Source organism: Anomaloglossus baeobatrachus, chromosome 9, assembly GCF_048569485.1.
Source record: "Anomaloglossus baeobatrachus isolate aAnoBae1 chromosome 9, aAnoBae1.hap1, whole genome shotgun sequence".
Lineage (NCBI taxonomy): Eukaryota > Metazoa > Chordata > Amphibia > Anura > Aromobatidae > Anomaloglossus > Anomaloglossus baeobatrachus.
In genome coordinates this window covers 100,468,671-100,491,910 of record NC_134361.1, presented here as the reverse complement: position 1 = coordinate 100,491,910, position 23,240 = coordinate 100,468,671, and the positions used below count along the sequence as shown (strand labels likewise).

The following is a 23,240-nucleotide window of genomic DNA, read 5'->3' as shown; positions in this document are numbered from 1 at the left end:
AATAATAAACACAATGAATATATTAAAAAAAAATATTTTTCTACATAGTCTCCAAACAAGTCTATACATTTAGTCCATCTCTTTTCTAAACTTAGAGTTCCCTTCGAAAAAAACTCTTGATCTTGACCCTCAAAAAAATCCCCAACAGCGGTTATCACGTCGCTATTGTCTTCAAATTTCTTGCCCCGGAGGTGTTCCTTGAGGTGAGGAAAGAGAAAGACGTCACTGGGGGCTAGATCTGGCGAATAGGGGGGGTGTTGCACCAGTTCAAAGCCCGCTTTTTGAATGGTTGCCATGGCAACTGCAGCTTTGTGAGCCGGTGCGTTATCTTGGTGAAACAGCACTCCAGCCCGCAGTTTGCTGCGCCTTTTCTCCTTGATAGCCTCCCGCAATCTTCTTAGTTGTTTCGCGTAGTAGGAGCCCATAATAGTGGCTCCCTTCTCCAAATAGTCCGCCATGATAATTCCTTCAGCGTCCCAAAAAACGGACGCCATAACCTTCCCTGCTGAGCTTGACACTTTGAATTTCTTTGGCGTCGGTTCGTCGGCTCGTTTCCATGTCATCGATTGTTGTTTAGTTTCGGGATCAAAGTGGTGGATCCAGGTCTCGTCCATGGTCAAAAAACGTGACAAAATTCTCCTTGTCTGCTTGGAACTTTTCGAGATTTGCTATTGAAATTTCAACTAGTTTCTTCTTTTGCTCGTCGGTTAACATTTTTGGCACCCAACGCGCAGAGACCTTTCTCATATGCAATTCTTTTGCAAGGATTCTTTGAATACTGCCATATGAGATCCCTGTGACCTCAGCTACATGCCTGATAGTCACTCTTCGATCTGCCAATACAACTTCTTCAACTTTTTTCACGTTTTCTTTTCATTGAGCGACGTGGATGGGCGTCCTTCACGATGTTCATCTTCCGTCGATGTTCTTCCCAGCTTAAATTCTTTGGCCAAGCGTGAAACTGTGGAATATGGAAGAGAAGAGTCCCCCAATGTTTCCACCAAGTCGCTGTGTATGTCTTTGGTAGTCATTTTTTTCAAGCAGAGGTATTTGATGACAGCTCTGAGCTCGTTTTTTTCCATTTTGATGTTCACTCCTCGGCAGTTCATATTCAAATGAATGTAGCTCCCAGAAATCATGGCCTATTTAAGTGATTTTTTTTTTCCTGGACTAGTGGGTACCTAAGAGAGAAGAAAACATTTTTTTTTAATTTCTGTGTGCAATAGAAATAACCGATTATCATTACTTTTGGATTGCCCCTCGTATTAAAAAATTGACTTTACCAATCCGAATAACATTTTCTGGAGTCACTCTATCAAAACAAAATATGTCCAATTTATAAAATAATTTCTATGGGAAGGGGATGCAAATTAAAAACAAAATTGGTCTTTTGTGGTTGTAAAAAAAATTAAATATAGACACTTATTTCTTATTTTTCTTTACATCTTTCCCTGATAGTAATAATAAAAATGTATACAAACATAACATAAAAATTGAGCCCCATATCTCGCAAAAAAATGAAGAACTGTAGATTGGCACTTAATTTTTCACAAAAAGAATAGCATTCAGCAGGCTTTGACTCTTTTACACACAGAGCAAATTCCAAAGGTACCTTGAAAAAGCGCTTTGTGCATGAAAGAGCTGAAGGCTACTTGAGAAAGTGCTCTGTGTAGACTATTGACCTGCTGTATATTTTTCTATTTGTATACTTCTCGACCTTGCAAAGAAAATAACAGCAATTTTCTCATAGCAGAAATAGTAAATTCAGCATACCGTAACACTGTTATAAGTTGTCACGATGACTATGGGATGGCGGGGAACTGTGGCTCTTAAGCTGTCTCTGAAGCTAGGGGGAGCTATGCTATCCCTAAGCTCATGGATACTACTGATGATGGAAAGGCCTGAGTCTCCTTTTTGGTCCTACTTCTAACCAGCCCTAATCTGATTTCCTCTCCCCCTCCCTCCCCTTAGGGAGGGACAGGACAGAAGTGAGATGAAACCCAAAGATAAAGACAAACAAGGGAAATCAAAACTCTGTCACACACAAAGATTTTGACAAAAACAGATTCAGGAGGAAAAACAAGCTACAAAACAACAGGGATAAACTCCACCATTGCACCAAGCAATAAGCACAACTTTCACCAGAACATCTGGGACACCACACATCACAGACCAATATAGAAAAACTATAGCTGGCATGGGTGGAAGGATTCAACCAGCATAAATAGGAAGCATATTTGATAGCCCTCCCCTCAACTTGTGATCAAATTTTCAAGCAGACAAGCAGAAATTAACTCTTTCTAGCTTGCTTATGAATCAGCACACAGCAGATCTACGCCCAAATCTGACTGTGTTGATCCCAGACACCAGAGAAACCATCAGGCAGAGTGTCAGAAACTGCAATCTGAATAGAGCCCAACGCCATCATGACAGTCAGTGAAGTTTGTGCAAAACTCAGTGTGACATAAATGTGGTCCCATAGGTAGGTGCACATAAAAAAAAGTCCAGGGTGACACCCTCGGAGCAATAGCAATATAACAGATTGAAGGAAAAAGGGGGGGCAAAATCCAGCACCAAAAAAAGAAAAATATATTTAAAAATGTAATTTAGTCAAAAACATTAAAAGGCATCAAGTTCATTAAAAAATACACATGAGGATGTACAGTTTACATATGAGTAAGGACTAGGTTTCAGTTCGAAACACGTAAGGATATTAGGTTACATGTTCCTTTGTATTTTGTAATGGACTTCATGCCTTTTAATGTTTTTTTAATAAATGGATTTCTAACATATGTTATTCTTTTTTGATGCTGGATTTTCCTCTCCTTTTTCCTTCATTCTGTTTTATCATAATACGTGGTGAGTGTCAATCTACCGCTTGATATGTTATATTTGAATTCTCAGATATTGTGCACCACGGGTGTGAATGCCGCCTTTGTCCTACTGTGTTTATCTTTTATTTGGGTGTAATTTTGATCTTATTTTTTACTATATAATAGTGCATACTCTTCCTTTTTACATGCAGACCATCGGTCCATGTGTAAAAACTCTCATGAAGTATCACATTGACTATCGTTAGTCACTATGCTGTCTGTTGTGCATACTGACAGCACACAGATGTAAAATACGTGATCTGAACAAGCGCTCATTGAAATATAAAGACATGTTTTCAGATTACTTAAAAAGGGCCAAAAATGTTATGGTGTTTTGTTCGTCATGCATGTTTGGTTGAATATTTTTCCTCTGCCAGTTCTTTTCTTCTTAAAGCATTTACCAGGTGCATTAAAATGCATAAAATGAACCTGCCATTGAACCTGTTATTATGAAAATTCAGTTCATCTGCAGGCAGCATGTTATTGAGCAAGGGGAGCGAGTCCTGGACATCTATACAACTCCTTATATGCCACAAAAGCGAGCCGTAATATTAATGTGTGCTTGATTCCTTAGTTAAAGTGAACTCGTCAGGTGCAATGAGCAGTTCTGGGTGCATATTGCTAATCCCTGCCTTACTATCCCTGTATCTAGTAGCAGATAAAGAGATATTTAGAAAAAGTATTTCTAAAGATCCTTTATGATATGCTAATGAGTGCAGGGACTAGTCACAAGGGCGTTAGTTCCTGCACTCACCCCACAGGGGTGTGCTAACATGCTATGCAATACAGCATAACCAGCAGTGACATGCATACCTGTGTTCGCTGTCACCGCTGATCTGAATGCCCCGCACTTCCGGTCATGTGCAGTATGAAGTCGGGTGTACACGTCCCGACTTCAGAGAGGTTCAGTGCACATGACCGGAGGTGACGGGCATTCAGAAGAGCATTCACAGCAAACACAGATACGTGCATCACTGCTGGGGATTCTGCATTGAATAACATGTTAGCATGCCCCTGTGGGCGTGCTGCCATGTGAAGTGGGCAGAATGAGCGCAGGAACTAACGCACTTGCGACTAGTCCCTGCGCTCATTAGCATATCATAAAGGATCTTTAGAAATATTTTTTCTAAAGATCTCTTTATGTATGCTACTAGATACAAGGACGGATAGGTAGAGATTAGCAATATGCACCCAGAACTGCTCGTGGTCCTGGATGCATATTGCACCTGACAAGTTCTTTTTAAAAGGGTTTTACCCATTTTTTGATAGATTAATAATGTCAGATTGTGCTGTTAAAAACAAGCACTTTTACTTTAAAATGCTTATTAAAAGCCATTCTTGAGAGAACACTTTTCTTGTGTTTATGGCTTGTTGCCTAGGAGACTGACAACCATTGCTGTCAAGCTTGTAAGTCCAGTGCAAAATCTGGCTGGGATTAAGAGGTAACAGCGCTCTCCAGCAATCTTGGCTAGCTTCAAAACATTAAAACATTATTTACAAGCGCAATAGCAAGCAGCCAGCTTGTAAGCACGGTGCATGTATGTTTGGCGATGTTTGCTGAACAGCTGTGGTGGTCCGTCACCTAGGCAAATGAATAGAAAAGTGGTGACATAAAAACGTAATAAACAATAAAATGGAAAAGTGATTGTTTTTACATGACCAATTTATGAAGATGAGAATAACCTTCTAGACCACTACTTTCTTATATAGTCTCCTGAACAGTCTGTGAATACACAGTGACCTGTATGTGCCATGTATCCCCGGCCTAAGGCCCGTTTCACACGTCAGTGAAAAACACTGACGTTTTTCACTGGCGTGTAAAACACGCACATGTCCCTGCGTGTGAATCACGGCACACGTGGGTTGTCTAAGTGCAATCCGGGCTCCGTTCTCCGTGGCCCGTGATTGCACTTAGTAATCAACTCACCTGTGACCGCTCCCGCTCTCCATGGTGCTGATCGCTCCCGCGGTGCAGCATCCGGCCGGCGCTGACCCCCGCAGCAGCTGCTTCCGGGTCGACTGTGTCACGCATCATAAATATGCGCGACAATAATGAGCCGGCTCAGAAGCAGCAGGGAGAACGGGCTGCAGAGGACATCGCTGGACGCCGGGTGAGTTAAAACGTTTTTTATTTTATATGCACGTTTTCTTCTAGCACGTGTTTCACGGACCACACCACTGCGTGGTCCGTGGGACATCAGTGATGCCAGAAAAAAATGGACATGTCTCCGTGCGGCAATCACGGACACGCGGGTACGCCGCACGGAGACACGTGCAGTGAAAAATCACTGACGTGTGAGCAGACCCATTCATTATAATGGGTCTGCGTATGTCAGTGATTCTGGTACGTTTTAAAAAAAGCACAAACGTACCAGAATCACTGACGTGTGAAAGGGGCCTAAAGAGGAGTTTTCTGTGACTACAGCCTGATATACAGCATAGTAATTAGGGAATCTGGTAATTAATAAGGCCTCTCACTTCTAGCATTGTTGTAAGCTAGGTAGGAAGTGCATTTGTTTCTTCAGTTTATTGCCGGGCAGCTGTTAGCTAATATACTCCTGTTCAATAGAGCCTTAGTCACAATTAATTAAAAATGATCTACAGCGGTTAGAGCAAGTGATTCAGCTGAGCTCATCCATTTAGAGCTGCCTGCTTCTGTCTTGAATAGTTTATGCCTGACATAAGACAAAAGTGTATATTCGGAGTTATTCCCAGTGCCCACATAGAAGTGCATGCCAAAAGGGCAAACACACAGCGTGAATGAAGATCTGCTTATCCAGGACTCAAAATATCATGAGCAGCCAACCTCGTCCATGAAAGCATCCTGTCTGCCGCCCTTTGTTGGTAGACATTCAATTAGATGAAAACTCCTGAGATTTACTTTTATAGAAAACCATTTTCTAATGTGTTTTCCCTTTTTACTGGAAAAAATATAAAGGACAATAGTGCTATCGTGAAAAATAAAAATCACCTTTCACTTTAAATACATGTTTACCTGCATGAGATAGAACTCCATAGGTAGAGACACCGTGACCTAAAAATATCTCTCCTAACAATGGGGCACAATAATATGCAATCAGTGGCACACCAGTGACACAATCAATTTATTTTAAGAATTCAAACTTTTTTCCCATCATTCAGTATATCACCAGGGACATTCATTATAACATCAACCTGAAGCCACACCACTCTGATGCTGATGCTGCCCAGACCTTTGTTTAGTCATTACTGCAGCCAAGGACCAACAGGAGTCCAAGCAAGATCAGATCAAAAACATTGCTGCCCGGACCCTTGTTTAGTCATTGCTGTAGCCAAGGACCAACAGGAGTCCAGGCAACATCAGATCAATGTCATTGCTGCCCGGACTTTTGTTTAGTCATTGCTGTAGCCAAGGACCAACAGGAGTCCAGGCAACATCAGATCAATGTCATTGCTGCCCGGACCCTTGTTTAGTCATTGCAGCAGCCAAGGACCAACAGGAGTCCAAGCAACATCAGATCAACACCATTGCTGCCCGGACCCTTGTTTAGTCATTGCTGTAGCCAAGGGCCAACAGGAGTCCAGGCAACATCAGATCACTGTCATTGCTGCCCGGACTTTTGTTTAGTCATTGCTGCAGCCAAGGACCAACAGGAGTCCAGGCAACATCAGATCAATGTCATTGCTGCCCGGACCCTTGTCTAGTCATTGCTGCAGCCAAAGACCAACAGGAGTCCAGGCAACATCAGATCAATGTCATTGCTGCCCGGACCCTTGTTTAGTCATTGCTGTAGCCAAGGACCAACCAAAGTCCAGGCAACATTGGATCACTGCCATTGCTGCCCGGACCCTTGTTTAGTCATTGCTGCAAACAAGGACCAACAGGAGTTCAGGCAATATCGGATGAACGCCATTGCAAGGGGATCAGTATGGGGAATATGGCTTGATTAGGAAATAAAAAGCAAACATATAAAAACATCACTCAATGGATGACCCCTTTAAGGCATGCGTAGTCTTAATACAACATAACATCTTATCACAGGTTACAAAAGAAGCATCTGTGCTTAATGGGTTCATAAGAGTGTGCTTGCTAGAAGTAAGTCAAAAAGTCTATTTGTAGTACAATCATTTTCACAGTTTATGCTAAAATGAGTGCCATGTCTTGCTGTGTACATCACACTTCTTAGGCGTCATGCACATAGCAAAAATATATACATTGAGACCAAGTAGGGTCTCAGCAAGCCTCCATATGGTGCCTCCATACGGTTCTGTCTTATGGAGACATTCTCCCCTTGCAAGCAATACCAGCACGGAAAAAGTTTGTAATACAGTATTTGATGGAGCATTAGATATTTCTTTTCTGGCAGTATCAAACAAAATCCAAGAGAAAATCTCTCTCTGCCTCGGCATGAAATCTGAGTCATACAGAGTTACAATATGTAGAGTAAGTCTACCGGTGCCATATTATGGCTCTGTATAATTGTACGGAGTCATAACACAATTTTATACATGAGCCCGTTCACTGTCTAATGGGATATTCTACATATATAGAGCTATACCAACCAGATGAAGGTCATACCACTGTATCCCAAAATACATAGTGAAGTAGTGGACTGAGTATTTTTGGTGTCTATGTTGCAATGGTTTTATTGTTTTCCCAAAACATTTAAAACAAAAAAGCTATGTGGACTTTATTCTTTTTTACACCTCCATTGCATACCAAATAATTTGGGCTCTTGTGTTCATTAGACCAGAGTCAGCTAAACATATGAAAAATCGTACAAGTTTCATCCAGGAAAAGTGGATGATTTTTATCTGATATTCATCCATGTGCCATCCGTGTATCTGTTTTTACACCCACCTGGCATTTGGGGACAAACCATTTTCATACATCTACATACTAGAATATATTGTCACGCTAGTGACAACGGAAAATATTGCACACAATGCGACACACTGCCACACAAGGGGTACAGCGGGAACACATTAACAATGGTGGGCCCTAGCGCTAGTGAAAAGGAAGATTGGACACCTCTTTCAGTCACCTGCAGCTGAGCCCTAACCTCCTAGCCAAGTCACTATACAGGTTTCGCACCTGTTCCCAAACAGGACACCTGAGACCCTGACAGACCCTGTGATAACCTGGCTAGTAAGTTGGCAGGTGAGGGACGCTAGCTCAACTGCTGCACTTATAACACACCAGAGGAAGGAAAGACAGACAGAGGGAAACATAACACCAGATTTCTACAGTCAGCATCGAGACTGCAGCCTACACAGCAACTTGCAGAGAGGGCTCCACCAGCTCTTTCCACCTCCAGGTCAAACATTCAAATGAGTAAGAGAATAACCGGCACCCTGTACTGGGAGGAGAGAGTAAACCTGAAATACCTGGGAAGGTAATGAAAATGCTTTCTGGCAAGGAATACTGACATTAACCCTCTCCTCCCCAAAGGAAAGGGAATACATTTAATCTGCAGAGTCTCCCAAAGCAAAGAGACTCTGACCCAGAACCTGTCATTAGTCTCTTACAACAGAGAGACGACCGTTACATGTACAGTCATGGCCAAACGTTTTGAGAATGACACCAAAATTATATTTTCACATGATCTGTTGCCCTCTGGTTTTTAATTGTTTGTCTGATATTTACATCACATGCAGAAATATAATTGCAATCATATTATGAGTACCAAAAGGTTATATTGACAGTTAGAATGAGTTAATGCAGCAAGTCAATATTTGCAGTGTTGACCCTTCTTCTTCAGGACCTCTGCAATTCTCCCTGGCATGCTCTCAATCAACTTCTGGACCAAATCCTGACTGATAGCTGTCCATTCTTGCATAAGGAATGCTTGCATTTTGCCAGAATTTGTTGGTTTTTGTTTGTCCACCCGTCTCTTGAGGATTGCCCACAAGTTCTCAATGGGATTAAGATCTGGGGAGTTTCCAGGCCATGGACCCAAAATCTCTATGTTTTGTTCCATGAGCCATTTAGTGATCACCTTTGCTTTATGGCAAGGTGCTCCATCATGCTGGAAAAGGCATTGTTGAGCGCCAAACTGCTCTTGGACAGTTGGGAGAAGTTGCTCTTGGAGGACATGGTACCATTCTTTATTCATGGCTGTGTTTTTAGGCAAGACTGTGAGTGAGCTGATTCCCTTGGCTGAGAAGCAACCCCACACATGAATCGTTTCAGGATGCTTAACAGTTGGCATGAGACAAGACTGGTGGTAGCGCTCACCTCTTCTTCTCCTAATAAGCTGTTTTCCAGATGTCCCAAACAATTGAAAAGGTGATTCATCTGAGAAAATGACTTTACCCCAGTCCTCAGCAGTCCATTCCCTGTACCTTTTTCAGAATATCAGTTGGTCCCTGATGTTTTTTCTGGAGAGAAGTGGCTTCTTTGCTGCCCTCCTTGAAACCAGGCCTTGCTCAAGCAGTCTCCGCCTCACAGTGCGTGCAGAAGCACTCACACCAGCCTGCTGCCATTGCTGAGCTAGCTCGGCACTGCTGGTAGTCCGATCCTGCAGCTGAAACAGTTTTAAGATATGGTCCTGGCGTTTGCTGGTCCTTCTTGGGTGCCCTGGAGCCTTTTTGGCAACAATGGAAGCTCTCTCCTTGAAGTTCTTGATGATGCGATAGATTGTTGACTGAGGTGCAATCTTTGTAGCTGCGATACTCTTCCCTGTTGGGCCATTTTTGTGCAGAGCAATGATGGCTGCACGTGTTTCTTTAGAGATAACCATGGTTAACTGAAGAGAAATAATGATACCAAGCACCAGCCTCCTTTTAAAGTGTCCAGTGGTGTCATTCTTACTTAAACATGACTGATTGTTCGCCAGCCCTGTCCTCATCAACACCCACACCTGTGGTAATGGAACAATCATTAAAACAATGTTAGCTGCTCCTTTTAAGGCAGGAATGCAATGATGTTGAAATGTGTTTTGGGGGTTAAAGTTCATTTTGTTAGCCAATATTGACTTTCCAAGTAATTGTTGTTAAGCTAATCACTCTTTATGACATTCTGGAGTATATGCAAATTGCCATTAGAAAAACTTAAGCAGTAGACTTTGTAAAAATTAATATTTGTAGCATTCTCAAAACTTTTGGCCATGACTGTATATGATCAAATACAGCTTTCTAAGTTATTAATTGAAATGTATGCAGAAAAATAGCATGCCAGGTAGATGTTTGATATGGGATCCAATGCTTTTGCACCCCCCTAGATTTGAATGGATGAGTCACATCCGAGACTCCGAAGAGAATAGTGTATGATGTGGAGTTTTTTTCACTTAGACACTCAGTTTATGTGACAAAACTGGCAACTGAACAGCCATATTGAGATATATTGGTCAGTGTGCCGTCCAAATTTTACTCGGACAGTACACATCAATATTATTCTCTTGTCTAAAGGAGCCTTTAAAATGACTTCTCACAAATTGAACCTTCCGAGACAATTTTCTATGATACAAAGATGAATTGTGATGCAGATCTAGAGCACATTAATATATCTGCTGCAAATAACAAAGCCCCCTAGTAAAGTTAAACCTATGAAGCACCCGGCATTATCCCCATATTTTAGACATCCTTCTGATGTATATTTCATTCGAGCGCAATTGTTTTCTTTGTGCTAAGCAAACTCTTAGTGCAGAATGAATAAATTCACCATGTTTGCAAAAGTTTAGACTAATAATGTAGAGTCACGTTTAGAGGTCAAAGGGATGTTTAAAGTGGACTACGCCGACATTGTCTAGAAGATGTTCAAACAGAAGTCAGATATACCCAGCTGTAGTGCGCAGTGTAGGCGCTGCTCACTGATAAAGGACACGTATGTATGGATTGGATGATTGGTAGATTTACAGCCTGCTTTTATGAAATTAGCACAAAGTGATGAAAGGAGTGATTGCTGGCTGATTGCTCAGGATCTAGAGCTGCTATGAAGAATTTTACCATGAAGTGTTGAAATACGAATGTCTGAGAAATGAAGATAGGGTCTGATTGAGGGATTTGCTGTACTTTCCAATGAATCAGAAGAGAAAGCGGTACGTGACACATGTTGTAATGACAATTTGTACAGTTAGTGACAGTTCATCACTGTTAATTTTTTTCCTTGAGAACATTGATGGAGAATTTCAGACTTCAGGGAATCTGCTGGCTATTCCTCAATGTATCAAGAAAAGACAAAAATGATGATGGAAATTCAAAATTTCAAGCCTGAAGAGTTAAATGAAAAATTAGGAGGAGCCATCATAGTGCAGAGCATGGCATGAGCCACAATATAGCCATGTTTATTAATATTTACCTATAGAACAGGCCTATGTCACACTCCAGCCATAGAGATGACACCTGCCTACAACACTGTACTCATGAAAATATAGGTCACCTCTGAAAATCTAGGAAAGAGGTTCAGAGTCATCAGATAACCCAGTTGCGGACATATCATTGGTGCAACCTATGCGGCCATACAAGGGCCCAAGAGGTAAGCGGGGTACTTCTACCTCCAAAGCAGGAGGAATTGTGCATTTTAATGAGTTATTGGACTGAAAAGGGCCCATATACTGTTCTTGCAGAGGATCTCTTTTCTGTCTGTGACAGAATTAGACCATAAGCCATCTACCGAAACTCTTAATTTTGGCACATCTTGTCCAGCATATTTTACAACAAGACTGGTGTAAAATAAATCCCCCTCTTTAGATACATTAAAAAATAGTAAGAAATTCATCTTTCTAATGTACTTGAATTATAAGATGCCTGATCTCAAAATACGATTTGGGTTCAACATAGAAGAAAGTTCAAAATATCAGCACATGATCAGTGGCAAGTATTATGGGGCTGGCTGACTGGCTCATTTCAATAGATAAAAGGCTGGCCTAGTTGTTGAAACATGCTAGTCGCCTTTACATGAATTACTGATCACATGCGGACATCGGAATCTCTCTACTGTGTCAATCCTAAAGCAGATATAGAGGTGCCAGGACCAGGCACATTTTGACCTCATATGATTAGGGCACTGTCACGCACTAGCTATGGGTAAGTACCAAGTGCATGGTGAAAGGGAAGTGAACAGAAACCTGGTGTCTGGGGAAAGGGAAGATGGTGACCCCTGACCAAAGCTACTAATGCTCCCTTGGGTCCCTCAGCACCCTAGATAGGTTCCGCACCTATGCGCCGAGCCTGATACCTACCCTAGGTATCCCTAGTGCTGGGGCCTAAATAGAGAACAGATGGGATGAGCTCTTTGTCAACCCCACTAAACAACTATAAAAGACACAAGTGGGACACACAGGGGAAAATGCATGAACTACTTATTCACAGATGATTCAGGTAGAAGTTCAGCAAAGCTTTCTGCAACGATACTACACAGCAGTAAAAGCCACCTGCTTGCACCCAGGGCATGAATAAACAGAAGAATATCACCAGCACTAGTCCAAAGGAAGGAAAGGGTATTTATGCACCAAGAGAATGCTGATGGTCAGCAACTGGGTGGAAGGTGAGCTCCTGCTGGGTCCAAAAGGTGGAAAGATAAATCCAGCAGTAAAGCTACCTATACCAATGTATACTGACAGCAGGAACAATGGTAAGTCAGTGAGCATATTGCACATCCAAACACTGTGACCTTCTATGGCCTGAAACTACATGACTGCCTATCACACGTGACACACCCATGACAGGCACCTTTATTAATTGTTGTTTTAAGGCTGGAGACCTACTTTAAGCTACTGTGAATGCCACACCAGTTGTCTGCTTTGGATAAAGACTTTTTTTAGAGGAGTTCAATGATCTTAAGCTGATAACAAGATATCCCACTTCTGGCAATTTCAGCAATTAGTTGTCATATATGGGAAAACATTAAACCAAGTGGTTAATTTTCCTTCAGCGCCACCACAGCAGAAATGAAGCAATGCACAATTCTCAAGGAATTCAATGGGTTGACCAAAGAAGACAAGCTGGCTCTTCTAGAGTAATGGACTCTCTGTGTAGCTACTCTCTGCTCCAGCTAATGGATAAGGTTCCAGCTAAGAGAAATTGCTTAATGGGTCATTTGAAAATTAGTTTTCTAAACTCATCACTTTTTAGACTTTGGTTGGTCCTGGTTGGTCCTCTTTTATATACTGTTTATAAACCAAAGTAGCTGCTGAGATTGAATTCATTCAGCTCCCAAATTTGCAGTTCTCCATATGGTAGTTTATATTTGTGAATTACAAAAAGTAATTACTTAGAACATACAATGTGATCATTTACTACCAATCTGCAACCATCATTAATTGTTGGATTCGTACAAAATTTTCATGAAATGTTGAATTCATACAGTTTATTCCTTGCAGGTTCGACTAGAATGGCCAACTGACCTTGCAGTCAACCCAATGGATAACTCATTATATGTCTTGGACAATAACATTGTACTCCAGATCTCAGATAATAATCAAGTGAGAATTATTGCCGGCAGACCCATACATTGCCAGGTTCCTGGGATAGACTACTTTCTCGTCAGCAAAGTAGCAATTCATTCCACCTTAGAATCTGCACGAGCCATTGCCGTATCACACAGTGGAGTCCTCTACATTGCCGAAACAGATGAAAGGAAGATTAACAGAATACAGCAAGTCACCACAAATGGAGAAATCTCTACATTAGTTGGAGCCCCCACAGACTGTGACTGTAAGATCGACCCCAATTGTGACTGTTTTTCAGGTAAGGCCAAATGCTTCTTTATTTTCTTCTTTTTGTGTTGCATATGCTTTTCATTTAATATTGATCACACATCATTCATTGTTCTTTATGTAGTATCAGAAGAAGGTCCAGGCTTTGGGACCGAAATGTAATATTTGTTTTCTGGATTACTTACAAAATAATAATAATAATAATCTTTATTTCTACAGCGCCAACATATTCCGCAATTAAGGAGGATCATATACCAACAAATAACAGTTATAGAAAATATAATATTTAGAGGGTAAAAAGACAACACAGCTTGTGAGAGCTTACAATCTACAATGAGATGGGGGGGGGAAGATAAGGTACAAGTGCTTATTTGCAATGACAATCCAGCCAGCTGAAGGAAATGGGGGATAAATAATGGCTTCCTGGACCAGTTGGCCAGAACCTTGAGATGCATTTGGGTGCCATGGAGTTTGACGTGGGGTTATGTTCTGAGAAGTTGTGGAGGGACTATGTGAATTTAGTTCGGCTAGGGAGATAGGCCACCCTAAAAAGATGCATTTTTAGGGAGCTTCTGAAGCTGAGTAAGTTGTGCATCATCCTAACTTCTTCGGGTAGATCATTCCAGAGGATTGGTGCAGCTTGGAAGAAATCTTGGATCCGGGAGTGGGAGGTTCGAATTAGTGTGGATGTTAGTCGAAAGTCATTTGCAGAGCGTAGAGAATGGGTGGGGTGATAGACATAGATAAGGGGGAAGAGGAGAGCTTTGTGGGTGAGAACAAGCAGTTTGAATTGCATCCTGTGATATTGGATCCTGTGGGCAGCCAGTGCAATGACTGGCACAGAGCAGAGGCATCCGAGTAGCGGTTAGCCAGATAGGTAACCCTGGCTGCTGCATTAAGGATAGACTGTAGAGGAGAGAGTCTAGTTAGGAGGAGACCAAAACATTTTTTGCATGTAATTTCCTTTTGAGTACCATATACCTTGATTTATTTATAACCCAGTAGGTACCTTCTTGAGTACTACCTCAATACAGAGGTACCATATATCGGTAAAACTAAATAAATAACAATGCCATACTGATTCAACTTTCTCTCTGGTTTTTACATTTGCATTTATGTTTGTTTTTTTTCATGCGCTCATATAACACCTTGTATAGTTTATGATTGCAAGGTTGGAAGCAAGGCAAGCTTAGAGATCCTGAAAAACACAACTTTTATATATAAAGTATATAAAAATGTCTTCAATGACAAACAATATATATTTATCCCAACTCTTCATGGATTGGGTCACATTCAACATAGGGACAGTGGTTCAATATCTTTTGTGCAATTTCACAGTAGTAAAAAATTCACTAATTTAGGGTTGGAAAAAGAGCATTATATTGTCTAAGGCGGGCTTTGCACGCTGCGACATCGCAGGCCGATGCTGCGATGCCGAGCACGATAGTCCCCGCCCCCGTCGCAGCAGCGATATCCTTGTGATAGCTGCCGTAGCGAACATTATCGCTATGGCAGCTTCACATGGACTCACCTGTCCTGCGACCGTCGCTCTGGCCGGCGACCCGCCTCCTTGTTAAGGGGGCGGGTCGTTCGGTGTCACTGCGACGTCACACGGCAGGCGGCCAATAGGAGCGGAGGGGCGGAGATGAGCAGGATGTAAACATCCCGCCCACCTCCTTCCTTCCGCATATCCTACGGAAGCCGCAGTGACGCCGGTAGATGTTCCTCGCTCCTACGGCTTCACACACAGCGATGTGTGCTGCCACAGGAGCGAGGAACAACATCGGACTGTCGCGTCAGCGTAATTATGGATTACGCCGACGCTGCACCAATGATACGATTACGACACTTTTGCGCTCGTTAATAGTATCATCGAGCCTTTACACACTACGATGTCACATGCGATGCCGGAAGTACGTCATTTTCAATTTGACCCCACCGACATCGCACCTGCGATGTCGTAGTGGGCAAAGCCCGCCTGAGTGTTCAGAAAGAATACCACAGACATATAAAGAAGAAAACTTGGAACAATCTCACCAGTTTCTTGGTGACTTTGTTCTCATGGACCCTTCTCTTCCAGCTCAAATCTACCACATCCTGCAATTAGATGGTTTGTCAGGGAGAGTCCATAGTGCCCTATTTGGCCCTATTTTGTACTAGCCCTGGCACCCGAAAGAACTGCCCTGACAAGGGCAGTCCACAGCTATTTACTATGTAGCCCTCAACTGTCCATATTAGTGCCTTCCGACGCGTTTTTTCTCTTGTAATAGACGGTCATTAGGGGATCATGCACTTCATTCCTCTACCATCCCAGCTACATTTCAGCTGTTATCAGAAATTGGACCAATGTCCCTCTCTTGAACGTGACCCAATCAGTGAAGAATTGGAATCAATATACAGTATATTTTTTGTCATTGAAGACATTTTTAAATATTCTATTTAAAACAAGTTACGTTTTAATTTAACTCATTTTTTGCTCCTTACTCATTGATATTAGTGAGTTGGGCTATAGGATTGAGAAAATTTATTTTCTCCCCCCTCTCTTTCCCCCCCTTTTTTGCTGCATGCATATCCTGAAAAACACAGCAAAATAATGCAGTAAAGGCCTGTTTCACACATCAGTGAAAAACACAGACTTTTTCACTGACGTGTAAAAAGTGCATATGTCCCTTCGTGTGCCATGGTCCATGCACATGTGCGTTGTCAATGTGCAATCCGTGATCCGTAATTGCACATGGAGATAAACTCACCTGTCCCTGCTCCTGCTGTCAGTGGTGCTGAACTCTCCTGGATGCTATGTCCGGCCACCACTGTGTCACCCATGCAGCTACTTCCAGGTTGGCTGTGCCGTGTATAAATTAATATGCATGACCGTAATTAGCCGGGCAGGAAGCAGCAGGCAGCAGAGGCCGGAGAGCGTCGCTGGAAAAGGTGAGTATAAAATCATTTTATTTTCAATGTTCATGTTTTTCTGGTACGTGTTTCACAGTTCACACCATAGTGTGGTCCGTGAGACATCTGTGATGCTATAAAAAAGCGGACATGTCTCCGTGCGAAACACACGGACACGTGTGTACGCCCCGAATGGAGACACAGTCAGTGAAAAATCACTGATGTGTGCACAGACCCATTGATTATAATGGGTCTGCGTATGTCCATGACTCTGGTATGTATAAAAAATTTCACATACGTACCAGAATCACTGACGTGTCAAAGAGGAATAACACAGCAAAATTCAGCAAGAAAAGGATCAATAAATGTAGCCAAAACTGCATTTTGACTACAGCTTTTCACTGGCAAGAGATCAGGTTTTGACTGCAGAAAAATTGCAGTAAAAATGCAATGTGTGACCATAGCCTTAGACAGCATGAAAACAAGCAAGTTTGCAGTTGACTTGCTTTTTCTATATACTGTCAATCTTCTGCAAAGACAGCTTTTATAGAGATTTTTGCCTCTAGTTTCTGACTGAGAGTGCGCAGTAGTTACATTCAGGTCGGAGTTAACTCTTAACATCCCAGGCAGCTTTTACCAGGCCATTGATTTCTATTCAGCAGATAGCTGCTCACCCACCTACCTCTTCTTTTCCCTCCCTAATATTCTTCTGAAGAGATACAGTTATAAATCATGAGTCAAGAAGCTTTCATAGAAGCGTTCCTAATCTCCACTCTCTTCTTTTGGCATCTGTGTGTTTGCTCAGATGTTCTGTTATTGCTATGTGTAAGTATAGTGATTACAGTGTACACTCAGATAGCTGCTTGTGTTACAGCAGAACTTGTACTGAGCTCTATAGTTCTAATAATTCTACAGTTCTAATCACCAGAGCTGTCACTGGAGGAAGAAGATCCCACCCATTTAGAAACCAGGAAGTAAACAGACTGTTTGGAGAATGTATTGCTTGGAACTACTCAAGAATCTACTTTAGGCCCTGTGTGCACTTGCCGTTTTTTGCCACGGATTTTCTGCGGTTTCGCTGCATGTTTCGCTGCATGTTATGTTCATAACATCTCTGCAGTGAATCACCAGCAAAACCTATGGGAAAAAAAAAATACTGTGCGCATTATGCGGATTTTGACAGCTGCATGTTTTGCTGCGGGATTCCCACAGCAAAAACAATTGCATGTCACTTCTTTTCCACACGTCGCTGCGGGATTTCACTCCATTGACTGCAATGTAATCATGAAATCCCGCAAGGAATAACGCAGGCAGCAAATTCTGTGCGGTTCATTGCGTTTTCCTGCGTTATTCCCTGCGGTATTTCGCGGTTTACCTGTGGTAATGTTCATCGCTGCCCTGCGGTTTGCAGGGAAGTGATGTCATTTATGACAGGAAGAGGAAGTGGAGCAGAGACTAAACACACACAGATCACAGACACAGACATAGAACACACACACATCACACTCACACACAGACACAGACATATAGAATACACATAGAAAGCAAACGGACATATAGAAAAAAAACACGTGGGCTCCGCCGTATTTTTACCGTCCAGCCGAGGTAAGCACACAGCGGCAGCCCGGTATTCTCAGGCTGGGGAGGGCGACGGGCAGGGTTAATGCCCCCCTCCTCCCGCAGCCGAGAATATCAGCCCGCAGCTGCCCCGGGACTCATAAATCAAATAGACGAGGACTAGATGTATGACCAATCGTATCATATTAAAAAGACTGCACCCAATATACATGCACACAACCACAGAGAAAAAAGGGCTATGCAGTCAAAGGTCACTGAAGGACCACTGAATCAATAAACAATGTACCAACCTTTGCAAAAATATCAAATTTATTAAATTTAAGTATGTAGCAAAAGGAGTGATATTACATGCACATTAAAAGAATCATAAACACTGATCAGGCTATAGCAGAATCACAGATGAAACAGATCACCAGACCATATGGGGAGTGCAGATAAACTCATATCATCAAGAACAAAGGGTTCCTCAGGGTCATTAATATCAAGGACAAAGTTACCCATTAATACATATATAGAAGTCGTACGCAAGACAAAAAGCATTGCAGCACATATATAAGGTAACAGTCATAATAACATTCCATTGCTCATCACTCCGAGGAGTCAAAATCATTGGAAGGGAGGGCCAGCCAAGGAGAAACACTTTAGCTGGAAACCATTCCCATCAGCGCACTCACCCATAGGTAGCCGGGACCGAGAAAAACTTTTTTTTTTTCTTCTTTTGTTTTTCTGTGTTGTTTTATTTACAGGCTTTGGCTTTGGCATTCTATATGTCTCCCGCTTCATGGATTTTCCTGGTCGGAGGTTCCATATATTTCTCTTTCCCTCCTGCTGTGGGATTTGTCTTCCCGGATATATCTCGTCGGAATTTTGAGTGACGGCCCTATATCCGTTGCTTTGTGTCTGCTTTAGACTCCCACTTGGAGAAAATGATCGTGGTCAGTTCCCCTGTTGCTGACTGATGGAACCCCGGACACATGGAGGATTAGTCCATTGTATTTACGGCATCCCAATATATAATGATGACGCTACGCCTTGGATATATGAAACAACATTCTGCACCTCTTTCTGTGGATCATGGACTGAGTGGGGGTTCGGGGAGTTTTTCTGCTTATCATGGTGTGAATTCTCTCACTAACCAGATCATCTATATTGTTGGCAGCTGCATTATGTTCAACATGTGTCATGTGTTATACTCCTAGAACTGGTGCCTCATATATGTGGTGATGGCACTTCCATCTTTCCCCATTTGATTAGCTTACCTATATTATTGGCAGCTGCATTGTTACCTTTGGCAGATGCTACGTGTTGTACTATATATGCGGCTGCTGTGTATAGGGAGGGATGTCTTCTTAACTAGCACGCTCCCCTTACTTTTCCCTACTCAAACCACGTATGGTGCAGACCTCGTCTCCATTTATTGTGTTTTGCCCTTCCTTTTGCCCTTCATGGTCATGGCCGCTCCAGCGGTACGCGCGTGCGGCGTCACTCCCATCATGCCAGCGTCGGCCGGCCTCCAAACGGTGTGACGCGCGCATCCTGTGTGACGACACGGGAATTGCCCGCGTCACTTCCGGGAGCGCCCGATGACGCGGCCTCTGACCGGAGTCCCGCCTCACGCGCGGCCAATAGCTGTTAAGCGGCCCTGGTAGCGGGATATTTAAAGACGTTTGCGAGCCTTACCCACACCACTTCACGGCCCCCCGAAGAAGTCATCGAAACGTGCGCGTCAGGGGCACGTTTTTCTTGGTCCCGGCTACCTATGGGTGAGTGCGCTGATGGGAATGGTTTCCAGCTAAAGTGTTTCTCCTTGGCTGGCCCTCCCTTCCAATGATTTTGACTCCTCGGAGTGATGAGCAATGGAATGTTATTATGACTGTTACCTTATATATGTGCTGCAATGCTTTTTGTCTTGCGTACGACTTCTATATATGTATTAATGGGTAACTTTGTCCTTGATATTAATGACCCTGAGGAACCCTTTGTTCTTGATGATATGAGTTTATCTGCACTCCCCATATGGTCTGGTGATCTGTTTCATCTGTGATTCTGCTATAGCCTGATCAGTGTTTATGATTCTTTTAATGTGCATGTAATATCACTCCTTTTGCTACATACTTAAATTTAATAAATTTGATATTTTTGCAAAGGTTGGTACATTGTTTATTGATTCAGTGGTCCTTCAGTGACCTTTGACTGCATAGCCCTTTTTTCTCTGTGGTTAGCTGCCCCGGGACTGTTGCATCCATTATGCGGCAGTACTGGAGTGTCCCGGCTCTTCCTGTTGCTGTGAAGCGGTGGCAAATCAGGGTAATATAAGGAGTTAATGGCGGCAGATCACCGCCACTAAGTCCAGGCTTGATCATGGCAGCGTCTATGAGACAGCTGACATGATCAACCCGTAAGTAAAGTGAAAAAAACACACACACCGAAAAATCCTTTATTTTAAATAAAACACAAAAAAGCCCCTGGTTCACCATTTTATTAACCCCCCCCAAAACACACAGCTCCGACGTAATCCACTTCCTGCGATGCTTGCATCCAGCCGCGACTGACACTGCTGAATGCAGCCTCGCAACGAGACAGCAGAGGTAATTACAGGGCATTTTCCACGGCCGGTAATGGGAACAACACAATACCGCTCAGGAGAAATGCAGCGTGTGCTCACATGGACTCTATCTATCCCTCTATCTATCCTTCTATCTATTCTTCTATCTGTCTATGTATCTATTTATCTGTCTGCTATCTATCTCAGAAGGAAATTACTTTTTTTTTTCTTCTTCAATGTGCTTTATTGCATTGAATGCATTAAAGCCCATGTACCAACCCGCATGCGGCAAACCGCGGCAATACTGCGAACAATACCGCGGTAAAACCGGAGCAAACCGCATGCGGTTTTCGGGTGCGGTTTGCCACAGTTTTTTACCGCGGGTGCGGTAATCTTTCAGACCCTTCGGAATTTTCTTAAGAAAATTCCGTTTTCCAGTGCGCGCAGGGCCTAAAGGGGGCTTTACACGCTACGACATCGCTAATGCGGAGTCGTTGGGGTCACGGAATTTGTGACGCACATCCGGCCGCATTAGCGATGCCGTTGCGTGTGACACCGATAAGCGATTTTGCATCGTTGCAAAAACGTGCAAAATCGCTAATCGGCGACATGGGGGGCCATTGTTAAAAATCGTTACTGCAGCAGTAACGAAGTTGTTCCTCGTTCCTGCGGCAGCACACATCGCTCCGTGTGACACCGCAGGAACGAGGAAGCTCCCCTTACCTGCCTCCCGGCTGCTATGCAGAAGGAAGGAGGTGGGCGGGATGTTACGTCCCGCTCATCTCCGCCCCTCCGCTGCTATTGGGCGGCGGTTCAGTGACGCTTCAGTGACGTCGCTGTGACGCCGCACGGACCGCCCCCTTAGAAAGGAGGCGGTTCGCCGGTCACAGCGATGTCGCCGGACAGGTAAGTATGTGTGACGGCTCTGGGCGATGTTGTGCGGCACGGGCAGCGATTTGCCCGTGTCGCGCAACAGATGGGGGCGGGTACCCACACTAGCGATATCGGGACCGATATCGCAGTGTGTAAAGTAGCCTTTAGACTACCCTTTAAGACAATAATATCATGTGTTTGGATAATATAATTAGTGTTTATGCTAATATTATCACTCTAAATATTCTAGAAATTGTATAAGTCCATACACCACTCTGTGAGAGTGATATACAGACCCATAAACTTACTACTGATCCTGTACACCATTCCTGTAGGAGGTATACACTTCAGAGGTCTTTTGAGTGAACAGTAAGCTTTCAGGGCCTGGAATCCCACTATCCATATAAGACAATGTTTTCACAAATCCTAGCTACCTTTTCAATATAATCAAAGATTGTGGTTCATTTTGCTAACACTCACAAACAAATCTCTGTTTACATGCAATGGCAGTAATACATTGAGGAGATTGCTGTGTAGGGAAATACGGCAGATGTCCTGGCACCATACGTGGAGCTAGGAAAAAACAAACAAACAATTTTTAAACCATCAGGGCATTGAATCTTCAAAAATGAGATAAATGCATAATAATGCTAAACTTTGCTGATTCACACTTCAAATTATACCATTCAAAATGTTTTTTAAAATGGACAGTGAATTTACATTTCTTATGTGTTTGGACATTCTCTAATAAGAATTAGAATGTGCAATTTACAGATTAATACATTAAATATTATTTGTCCCATAGGTGACGGTGGATTTGCAAAAGATGCCAGACTGAAAGCGCCCTCATCGTTAGCTGTTTCTCCAGATGGCACACTGTACATAGCTGATCTTGGCAACATACGCATTCGAGCAGTCACTAAGAACAAGCCTCATCTCAATGCCATGAATATGTATGAGGTTGCCTCTCCAGCCGACCAAGAATTGTATCAGTTTAGTACTAATGGGACCCATCTCCACACTTTAAACCTGATAACTCGGGACTATGTGTACAACTTTACATACAATGGTGATGGGGATGTAATCTACGTTACCAGTAGTAATGGCAATTTGGTTCATATACGTCGTGATGCTGGAGGCATACCTTTGTGGCTGGTTGTACCCGGAGGACAAGTCTACTGGCTAACTATCAGCAACAATGGAGTGCTGAAAAGGATATCTGCTCAAGGATATAACCTAGCATTAATGACGTACCATGGAAATACAGGGCTTCTGGCAACCAAAAGCAATGAGAACGGTTGGACTACAGTTTACGAGTAAGTAGATATTTATTGAATTCCCATCTATTTCCTTTACATTTCAGTATCATAAATTATTTAGATTTATTACTTATATATTTACTATTTAGATACTGTATGTGTTCTACAGACTGCTTGTAGATCAATATTTTACCATAAATTTACATAGCTTCTCATTGCCTTGTATGCATAATTTAACAAAATCATACATTTTCGGTAATCTTTTCATATGTAATAGATATGTCACATGTTTTGATCAGTGGAACTCCAGATGCTCGAACTCCCCAGCATTCATTAAAACAGAATGCAGAAGTGTTTGACCAAACTCTGCTCTCCTCCGAGACTGGAGACAGGCTCAGCATAAAGTCTATCAGTCCGTCTATGTGGAGTGCTTGGCTGATTGCTTACCAATTGGTTGAGGTCTCGGTACTCAACACCTACAAATGAAAACTTCTGAAAAGTCTCCAGGAATGTTCCATTACACTTTAATAGTCTGATGCCCACACCTATTTCTCTTACTAGTTGGCCAACCTCTTGAGTATAG

The 23,240-nt window shown here is 42.7% G+C and overlaps 1 protein-coding gene across 5 annotated transcripts in view; it reads left to right on the top strand.

The window, feature by feature from the left end:
* TENM1 (teneurin transmembrane protein 1) overlaps positions 1 to 23,240 on the top strand; it is a 1,354,271-nt gene that overhangs the window by 1,197,306 nt on the left and 133,725 nt on the right. For all 5 annotated transcript variants that reach the window (XM_075323916.1, XM_075323915.1, XM_075323914.1 and 2 more), the window contains 2 exons: positions 13,175 to 13,541; positions 22,204 to 22,714. In XM_075323916.1, coding sequence (XP_075180031.1) covers positions 13,175 to 13,541; positions 22,204 to 22,714 — 878 coding nt within the window. The remainder of the gene's footprint in view (positions 1 to 13,174; positions 13,542 to 22,203; positions 22,715 to 23,240) is intronic.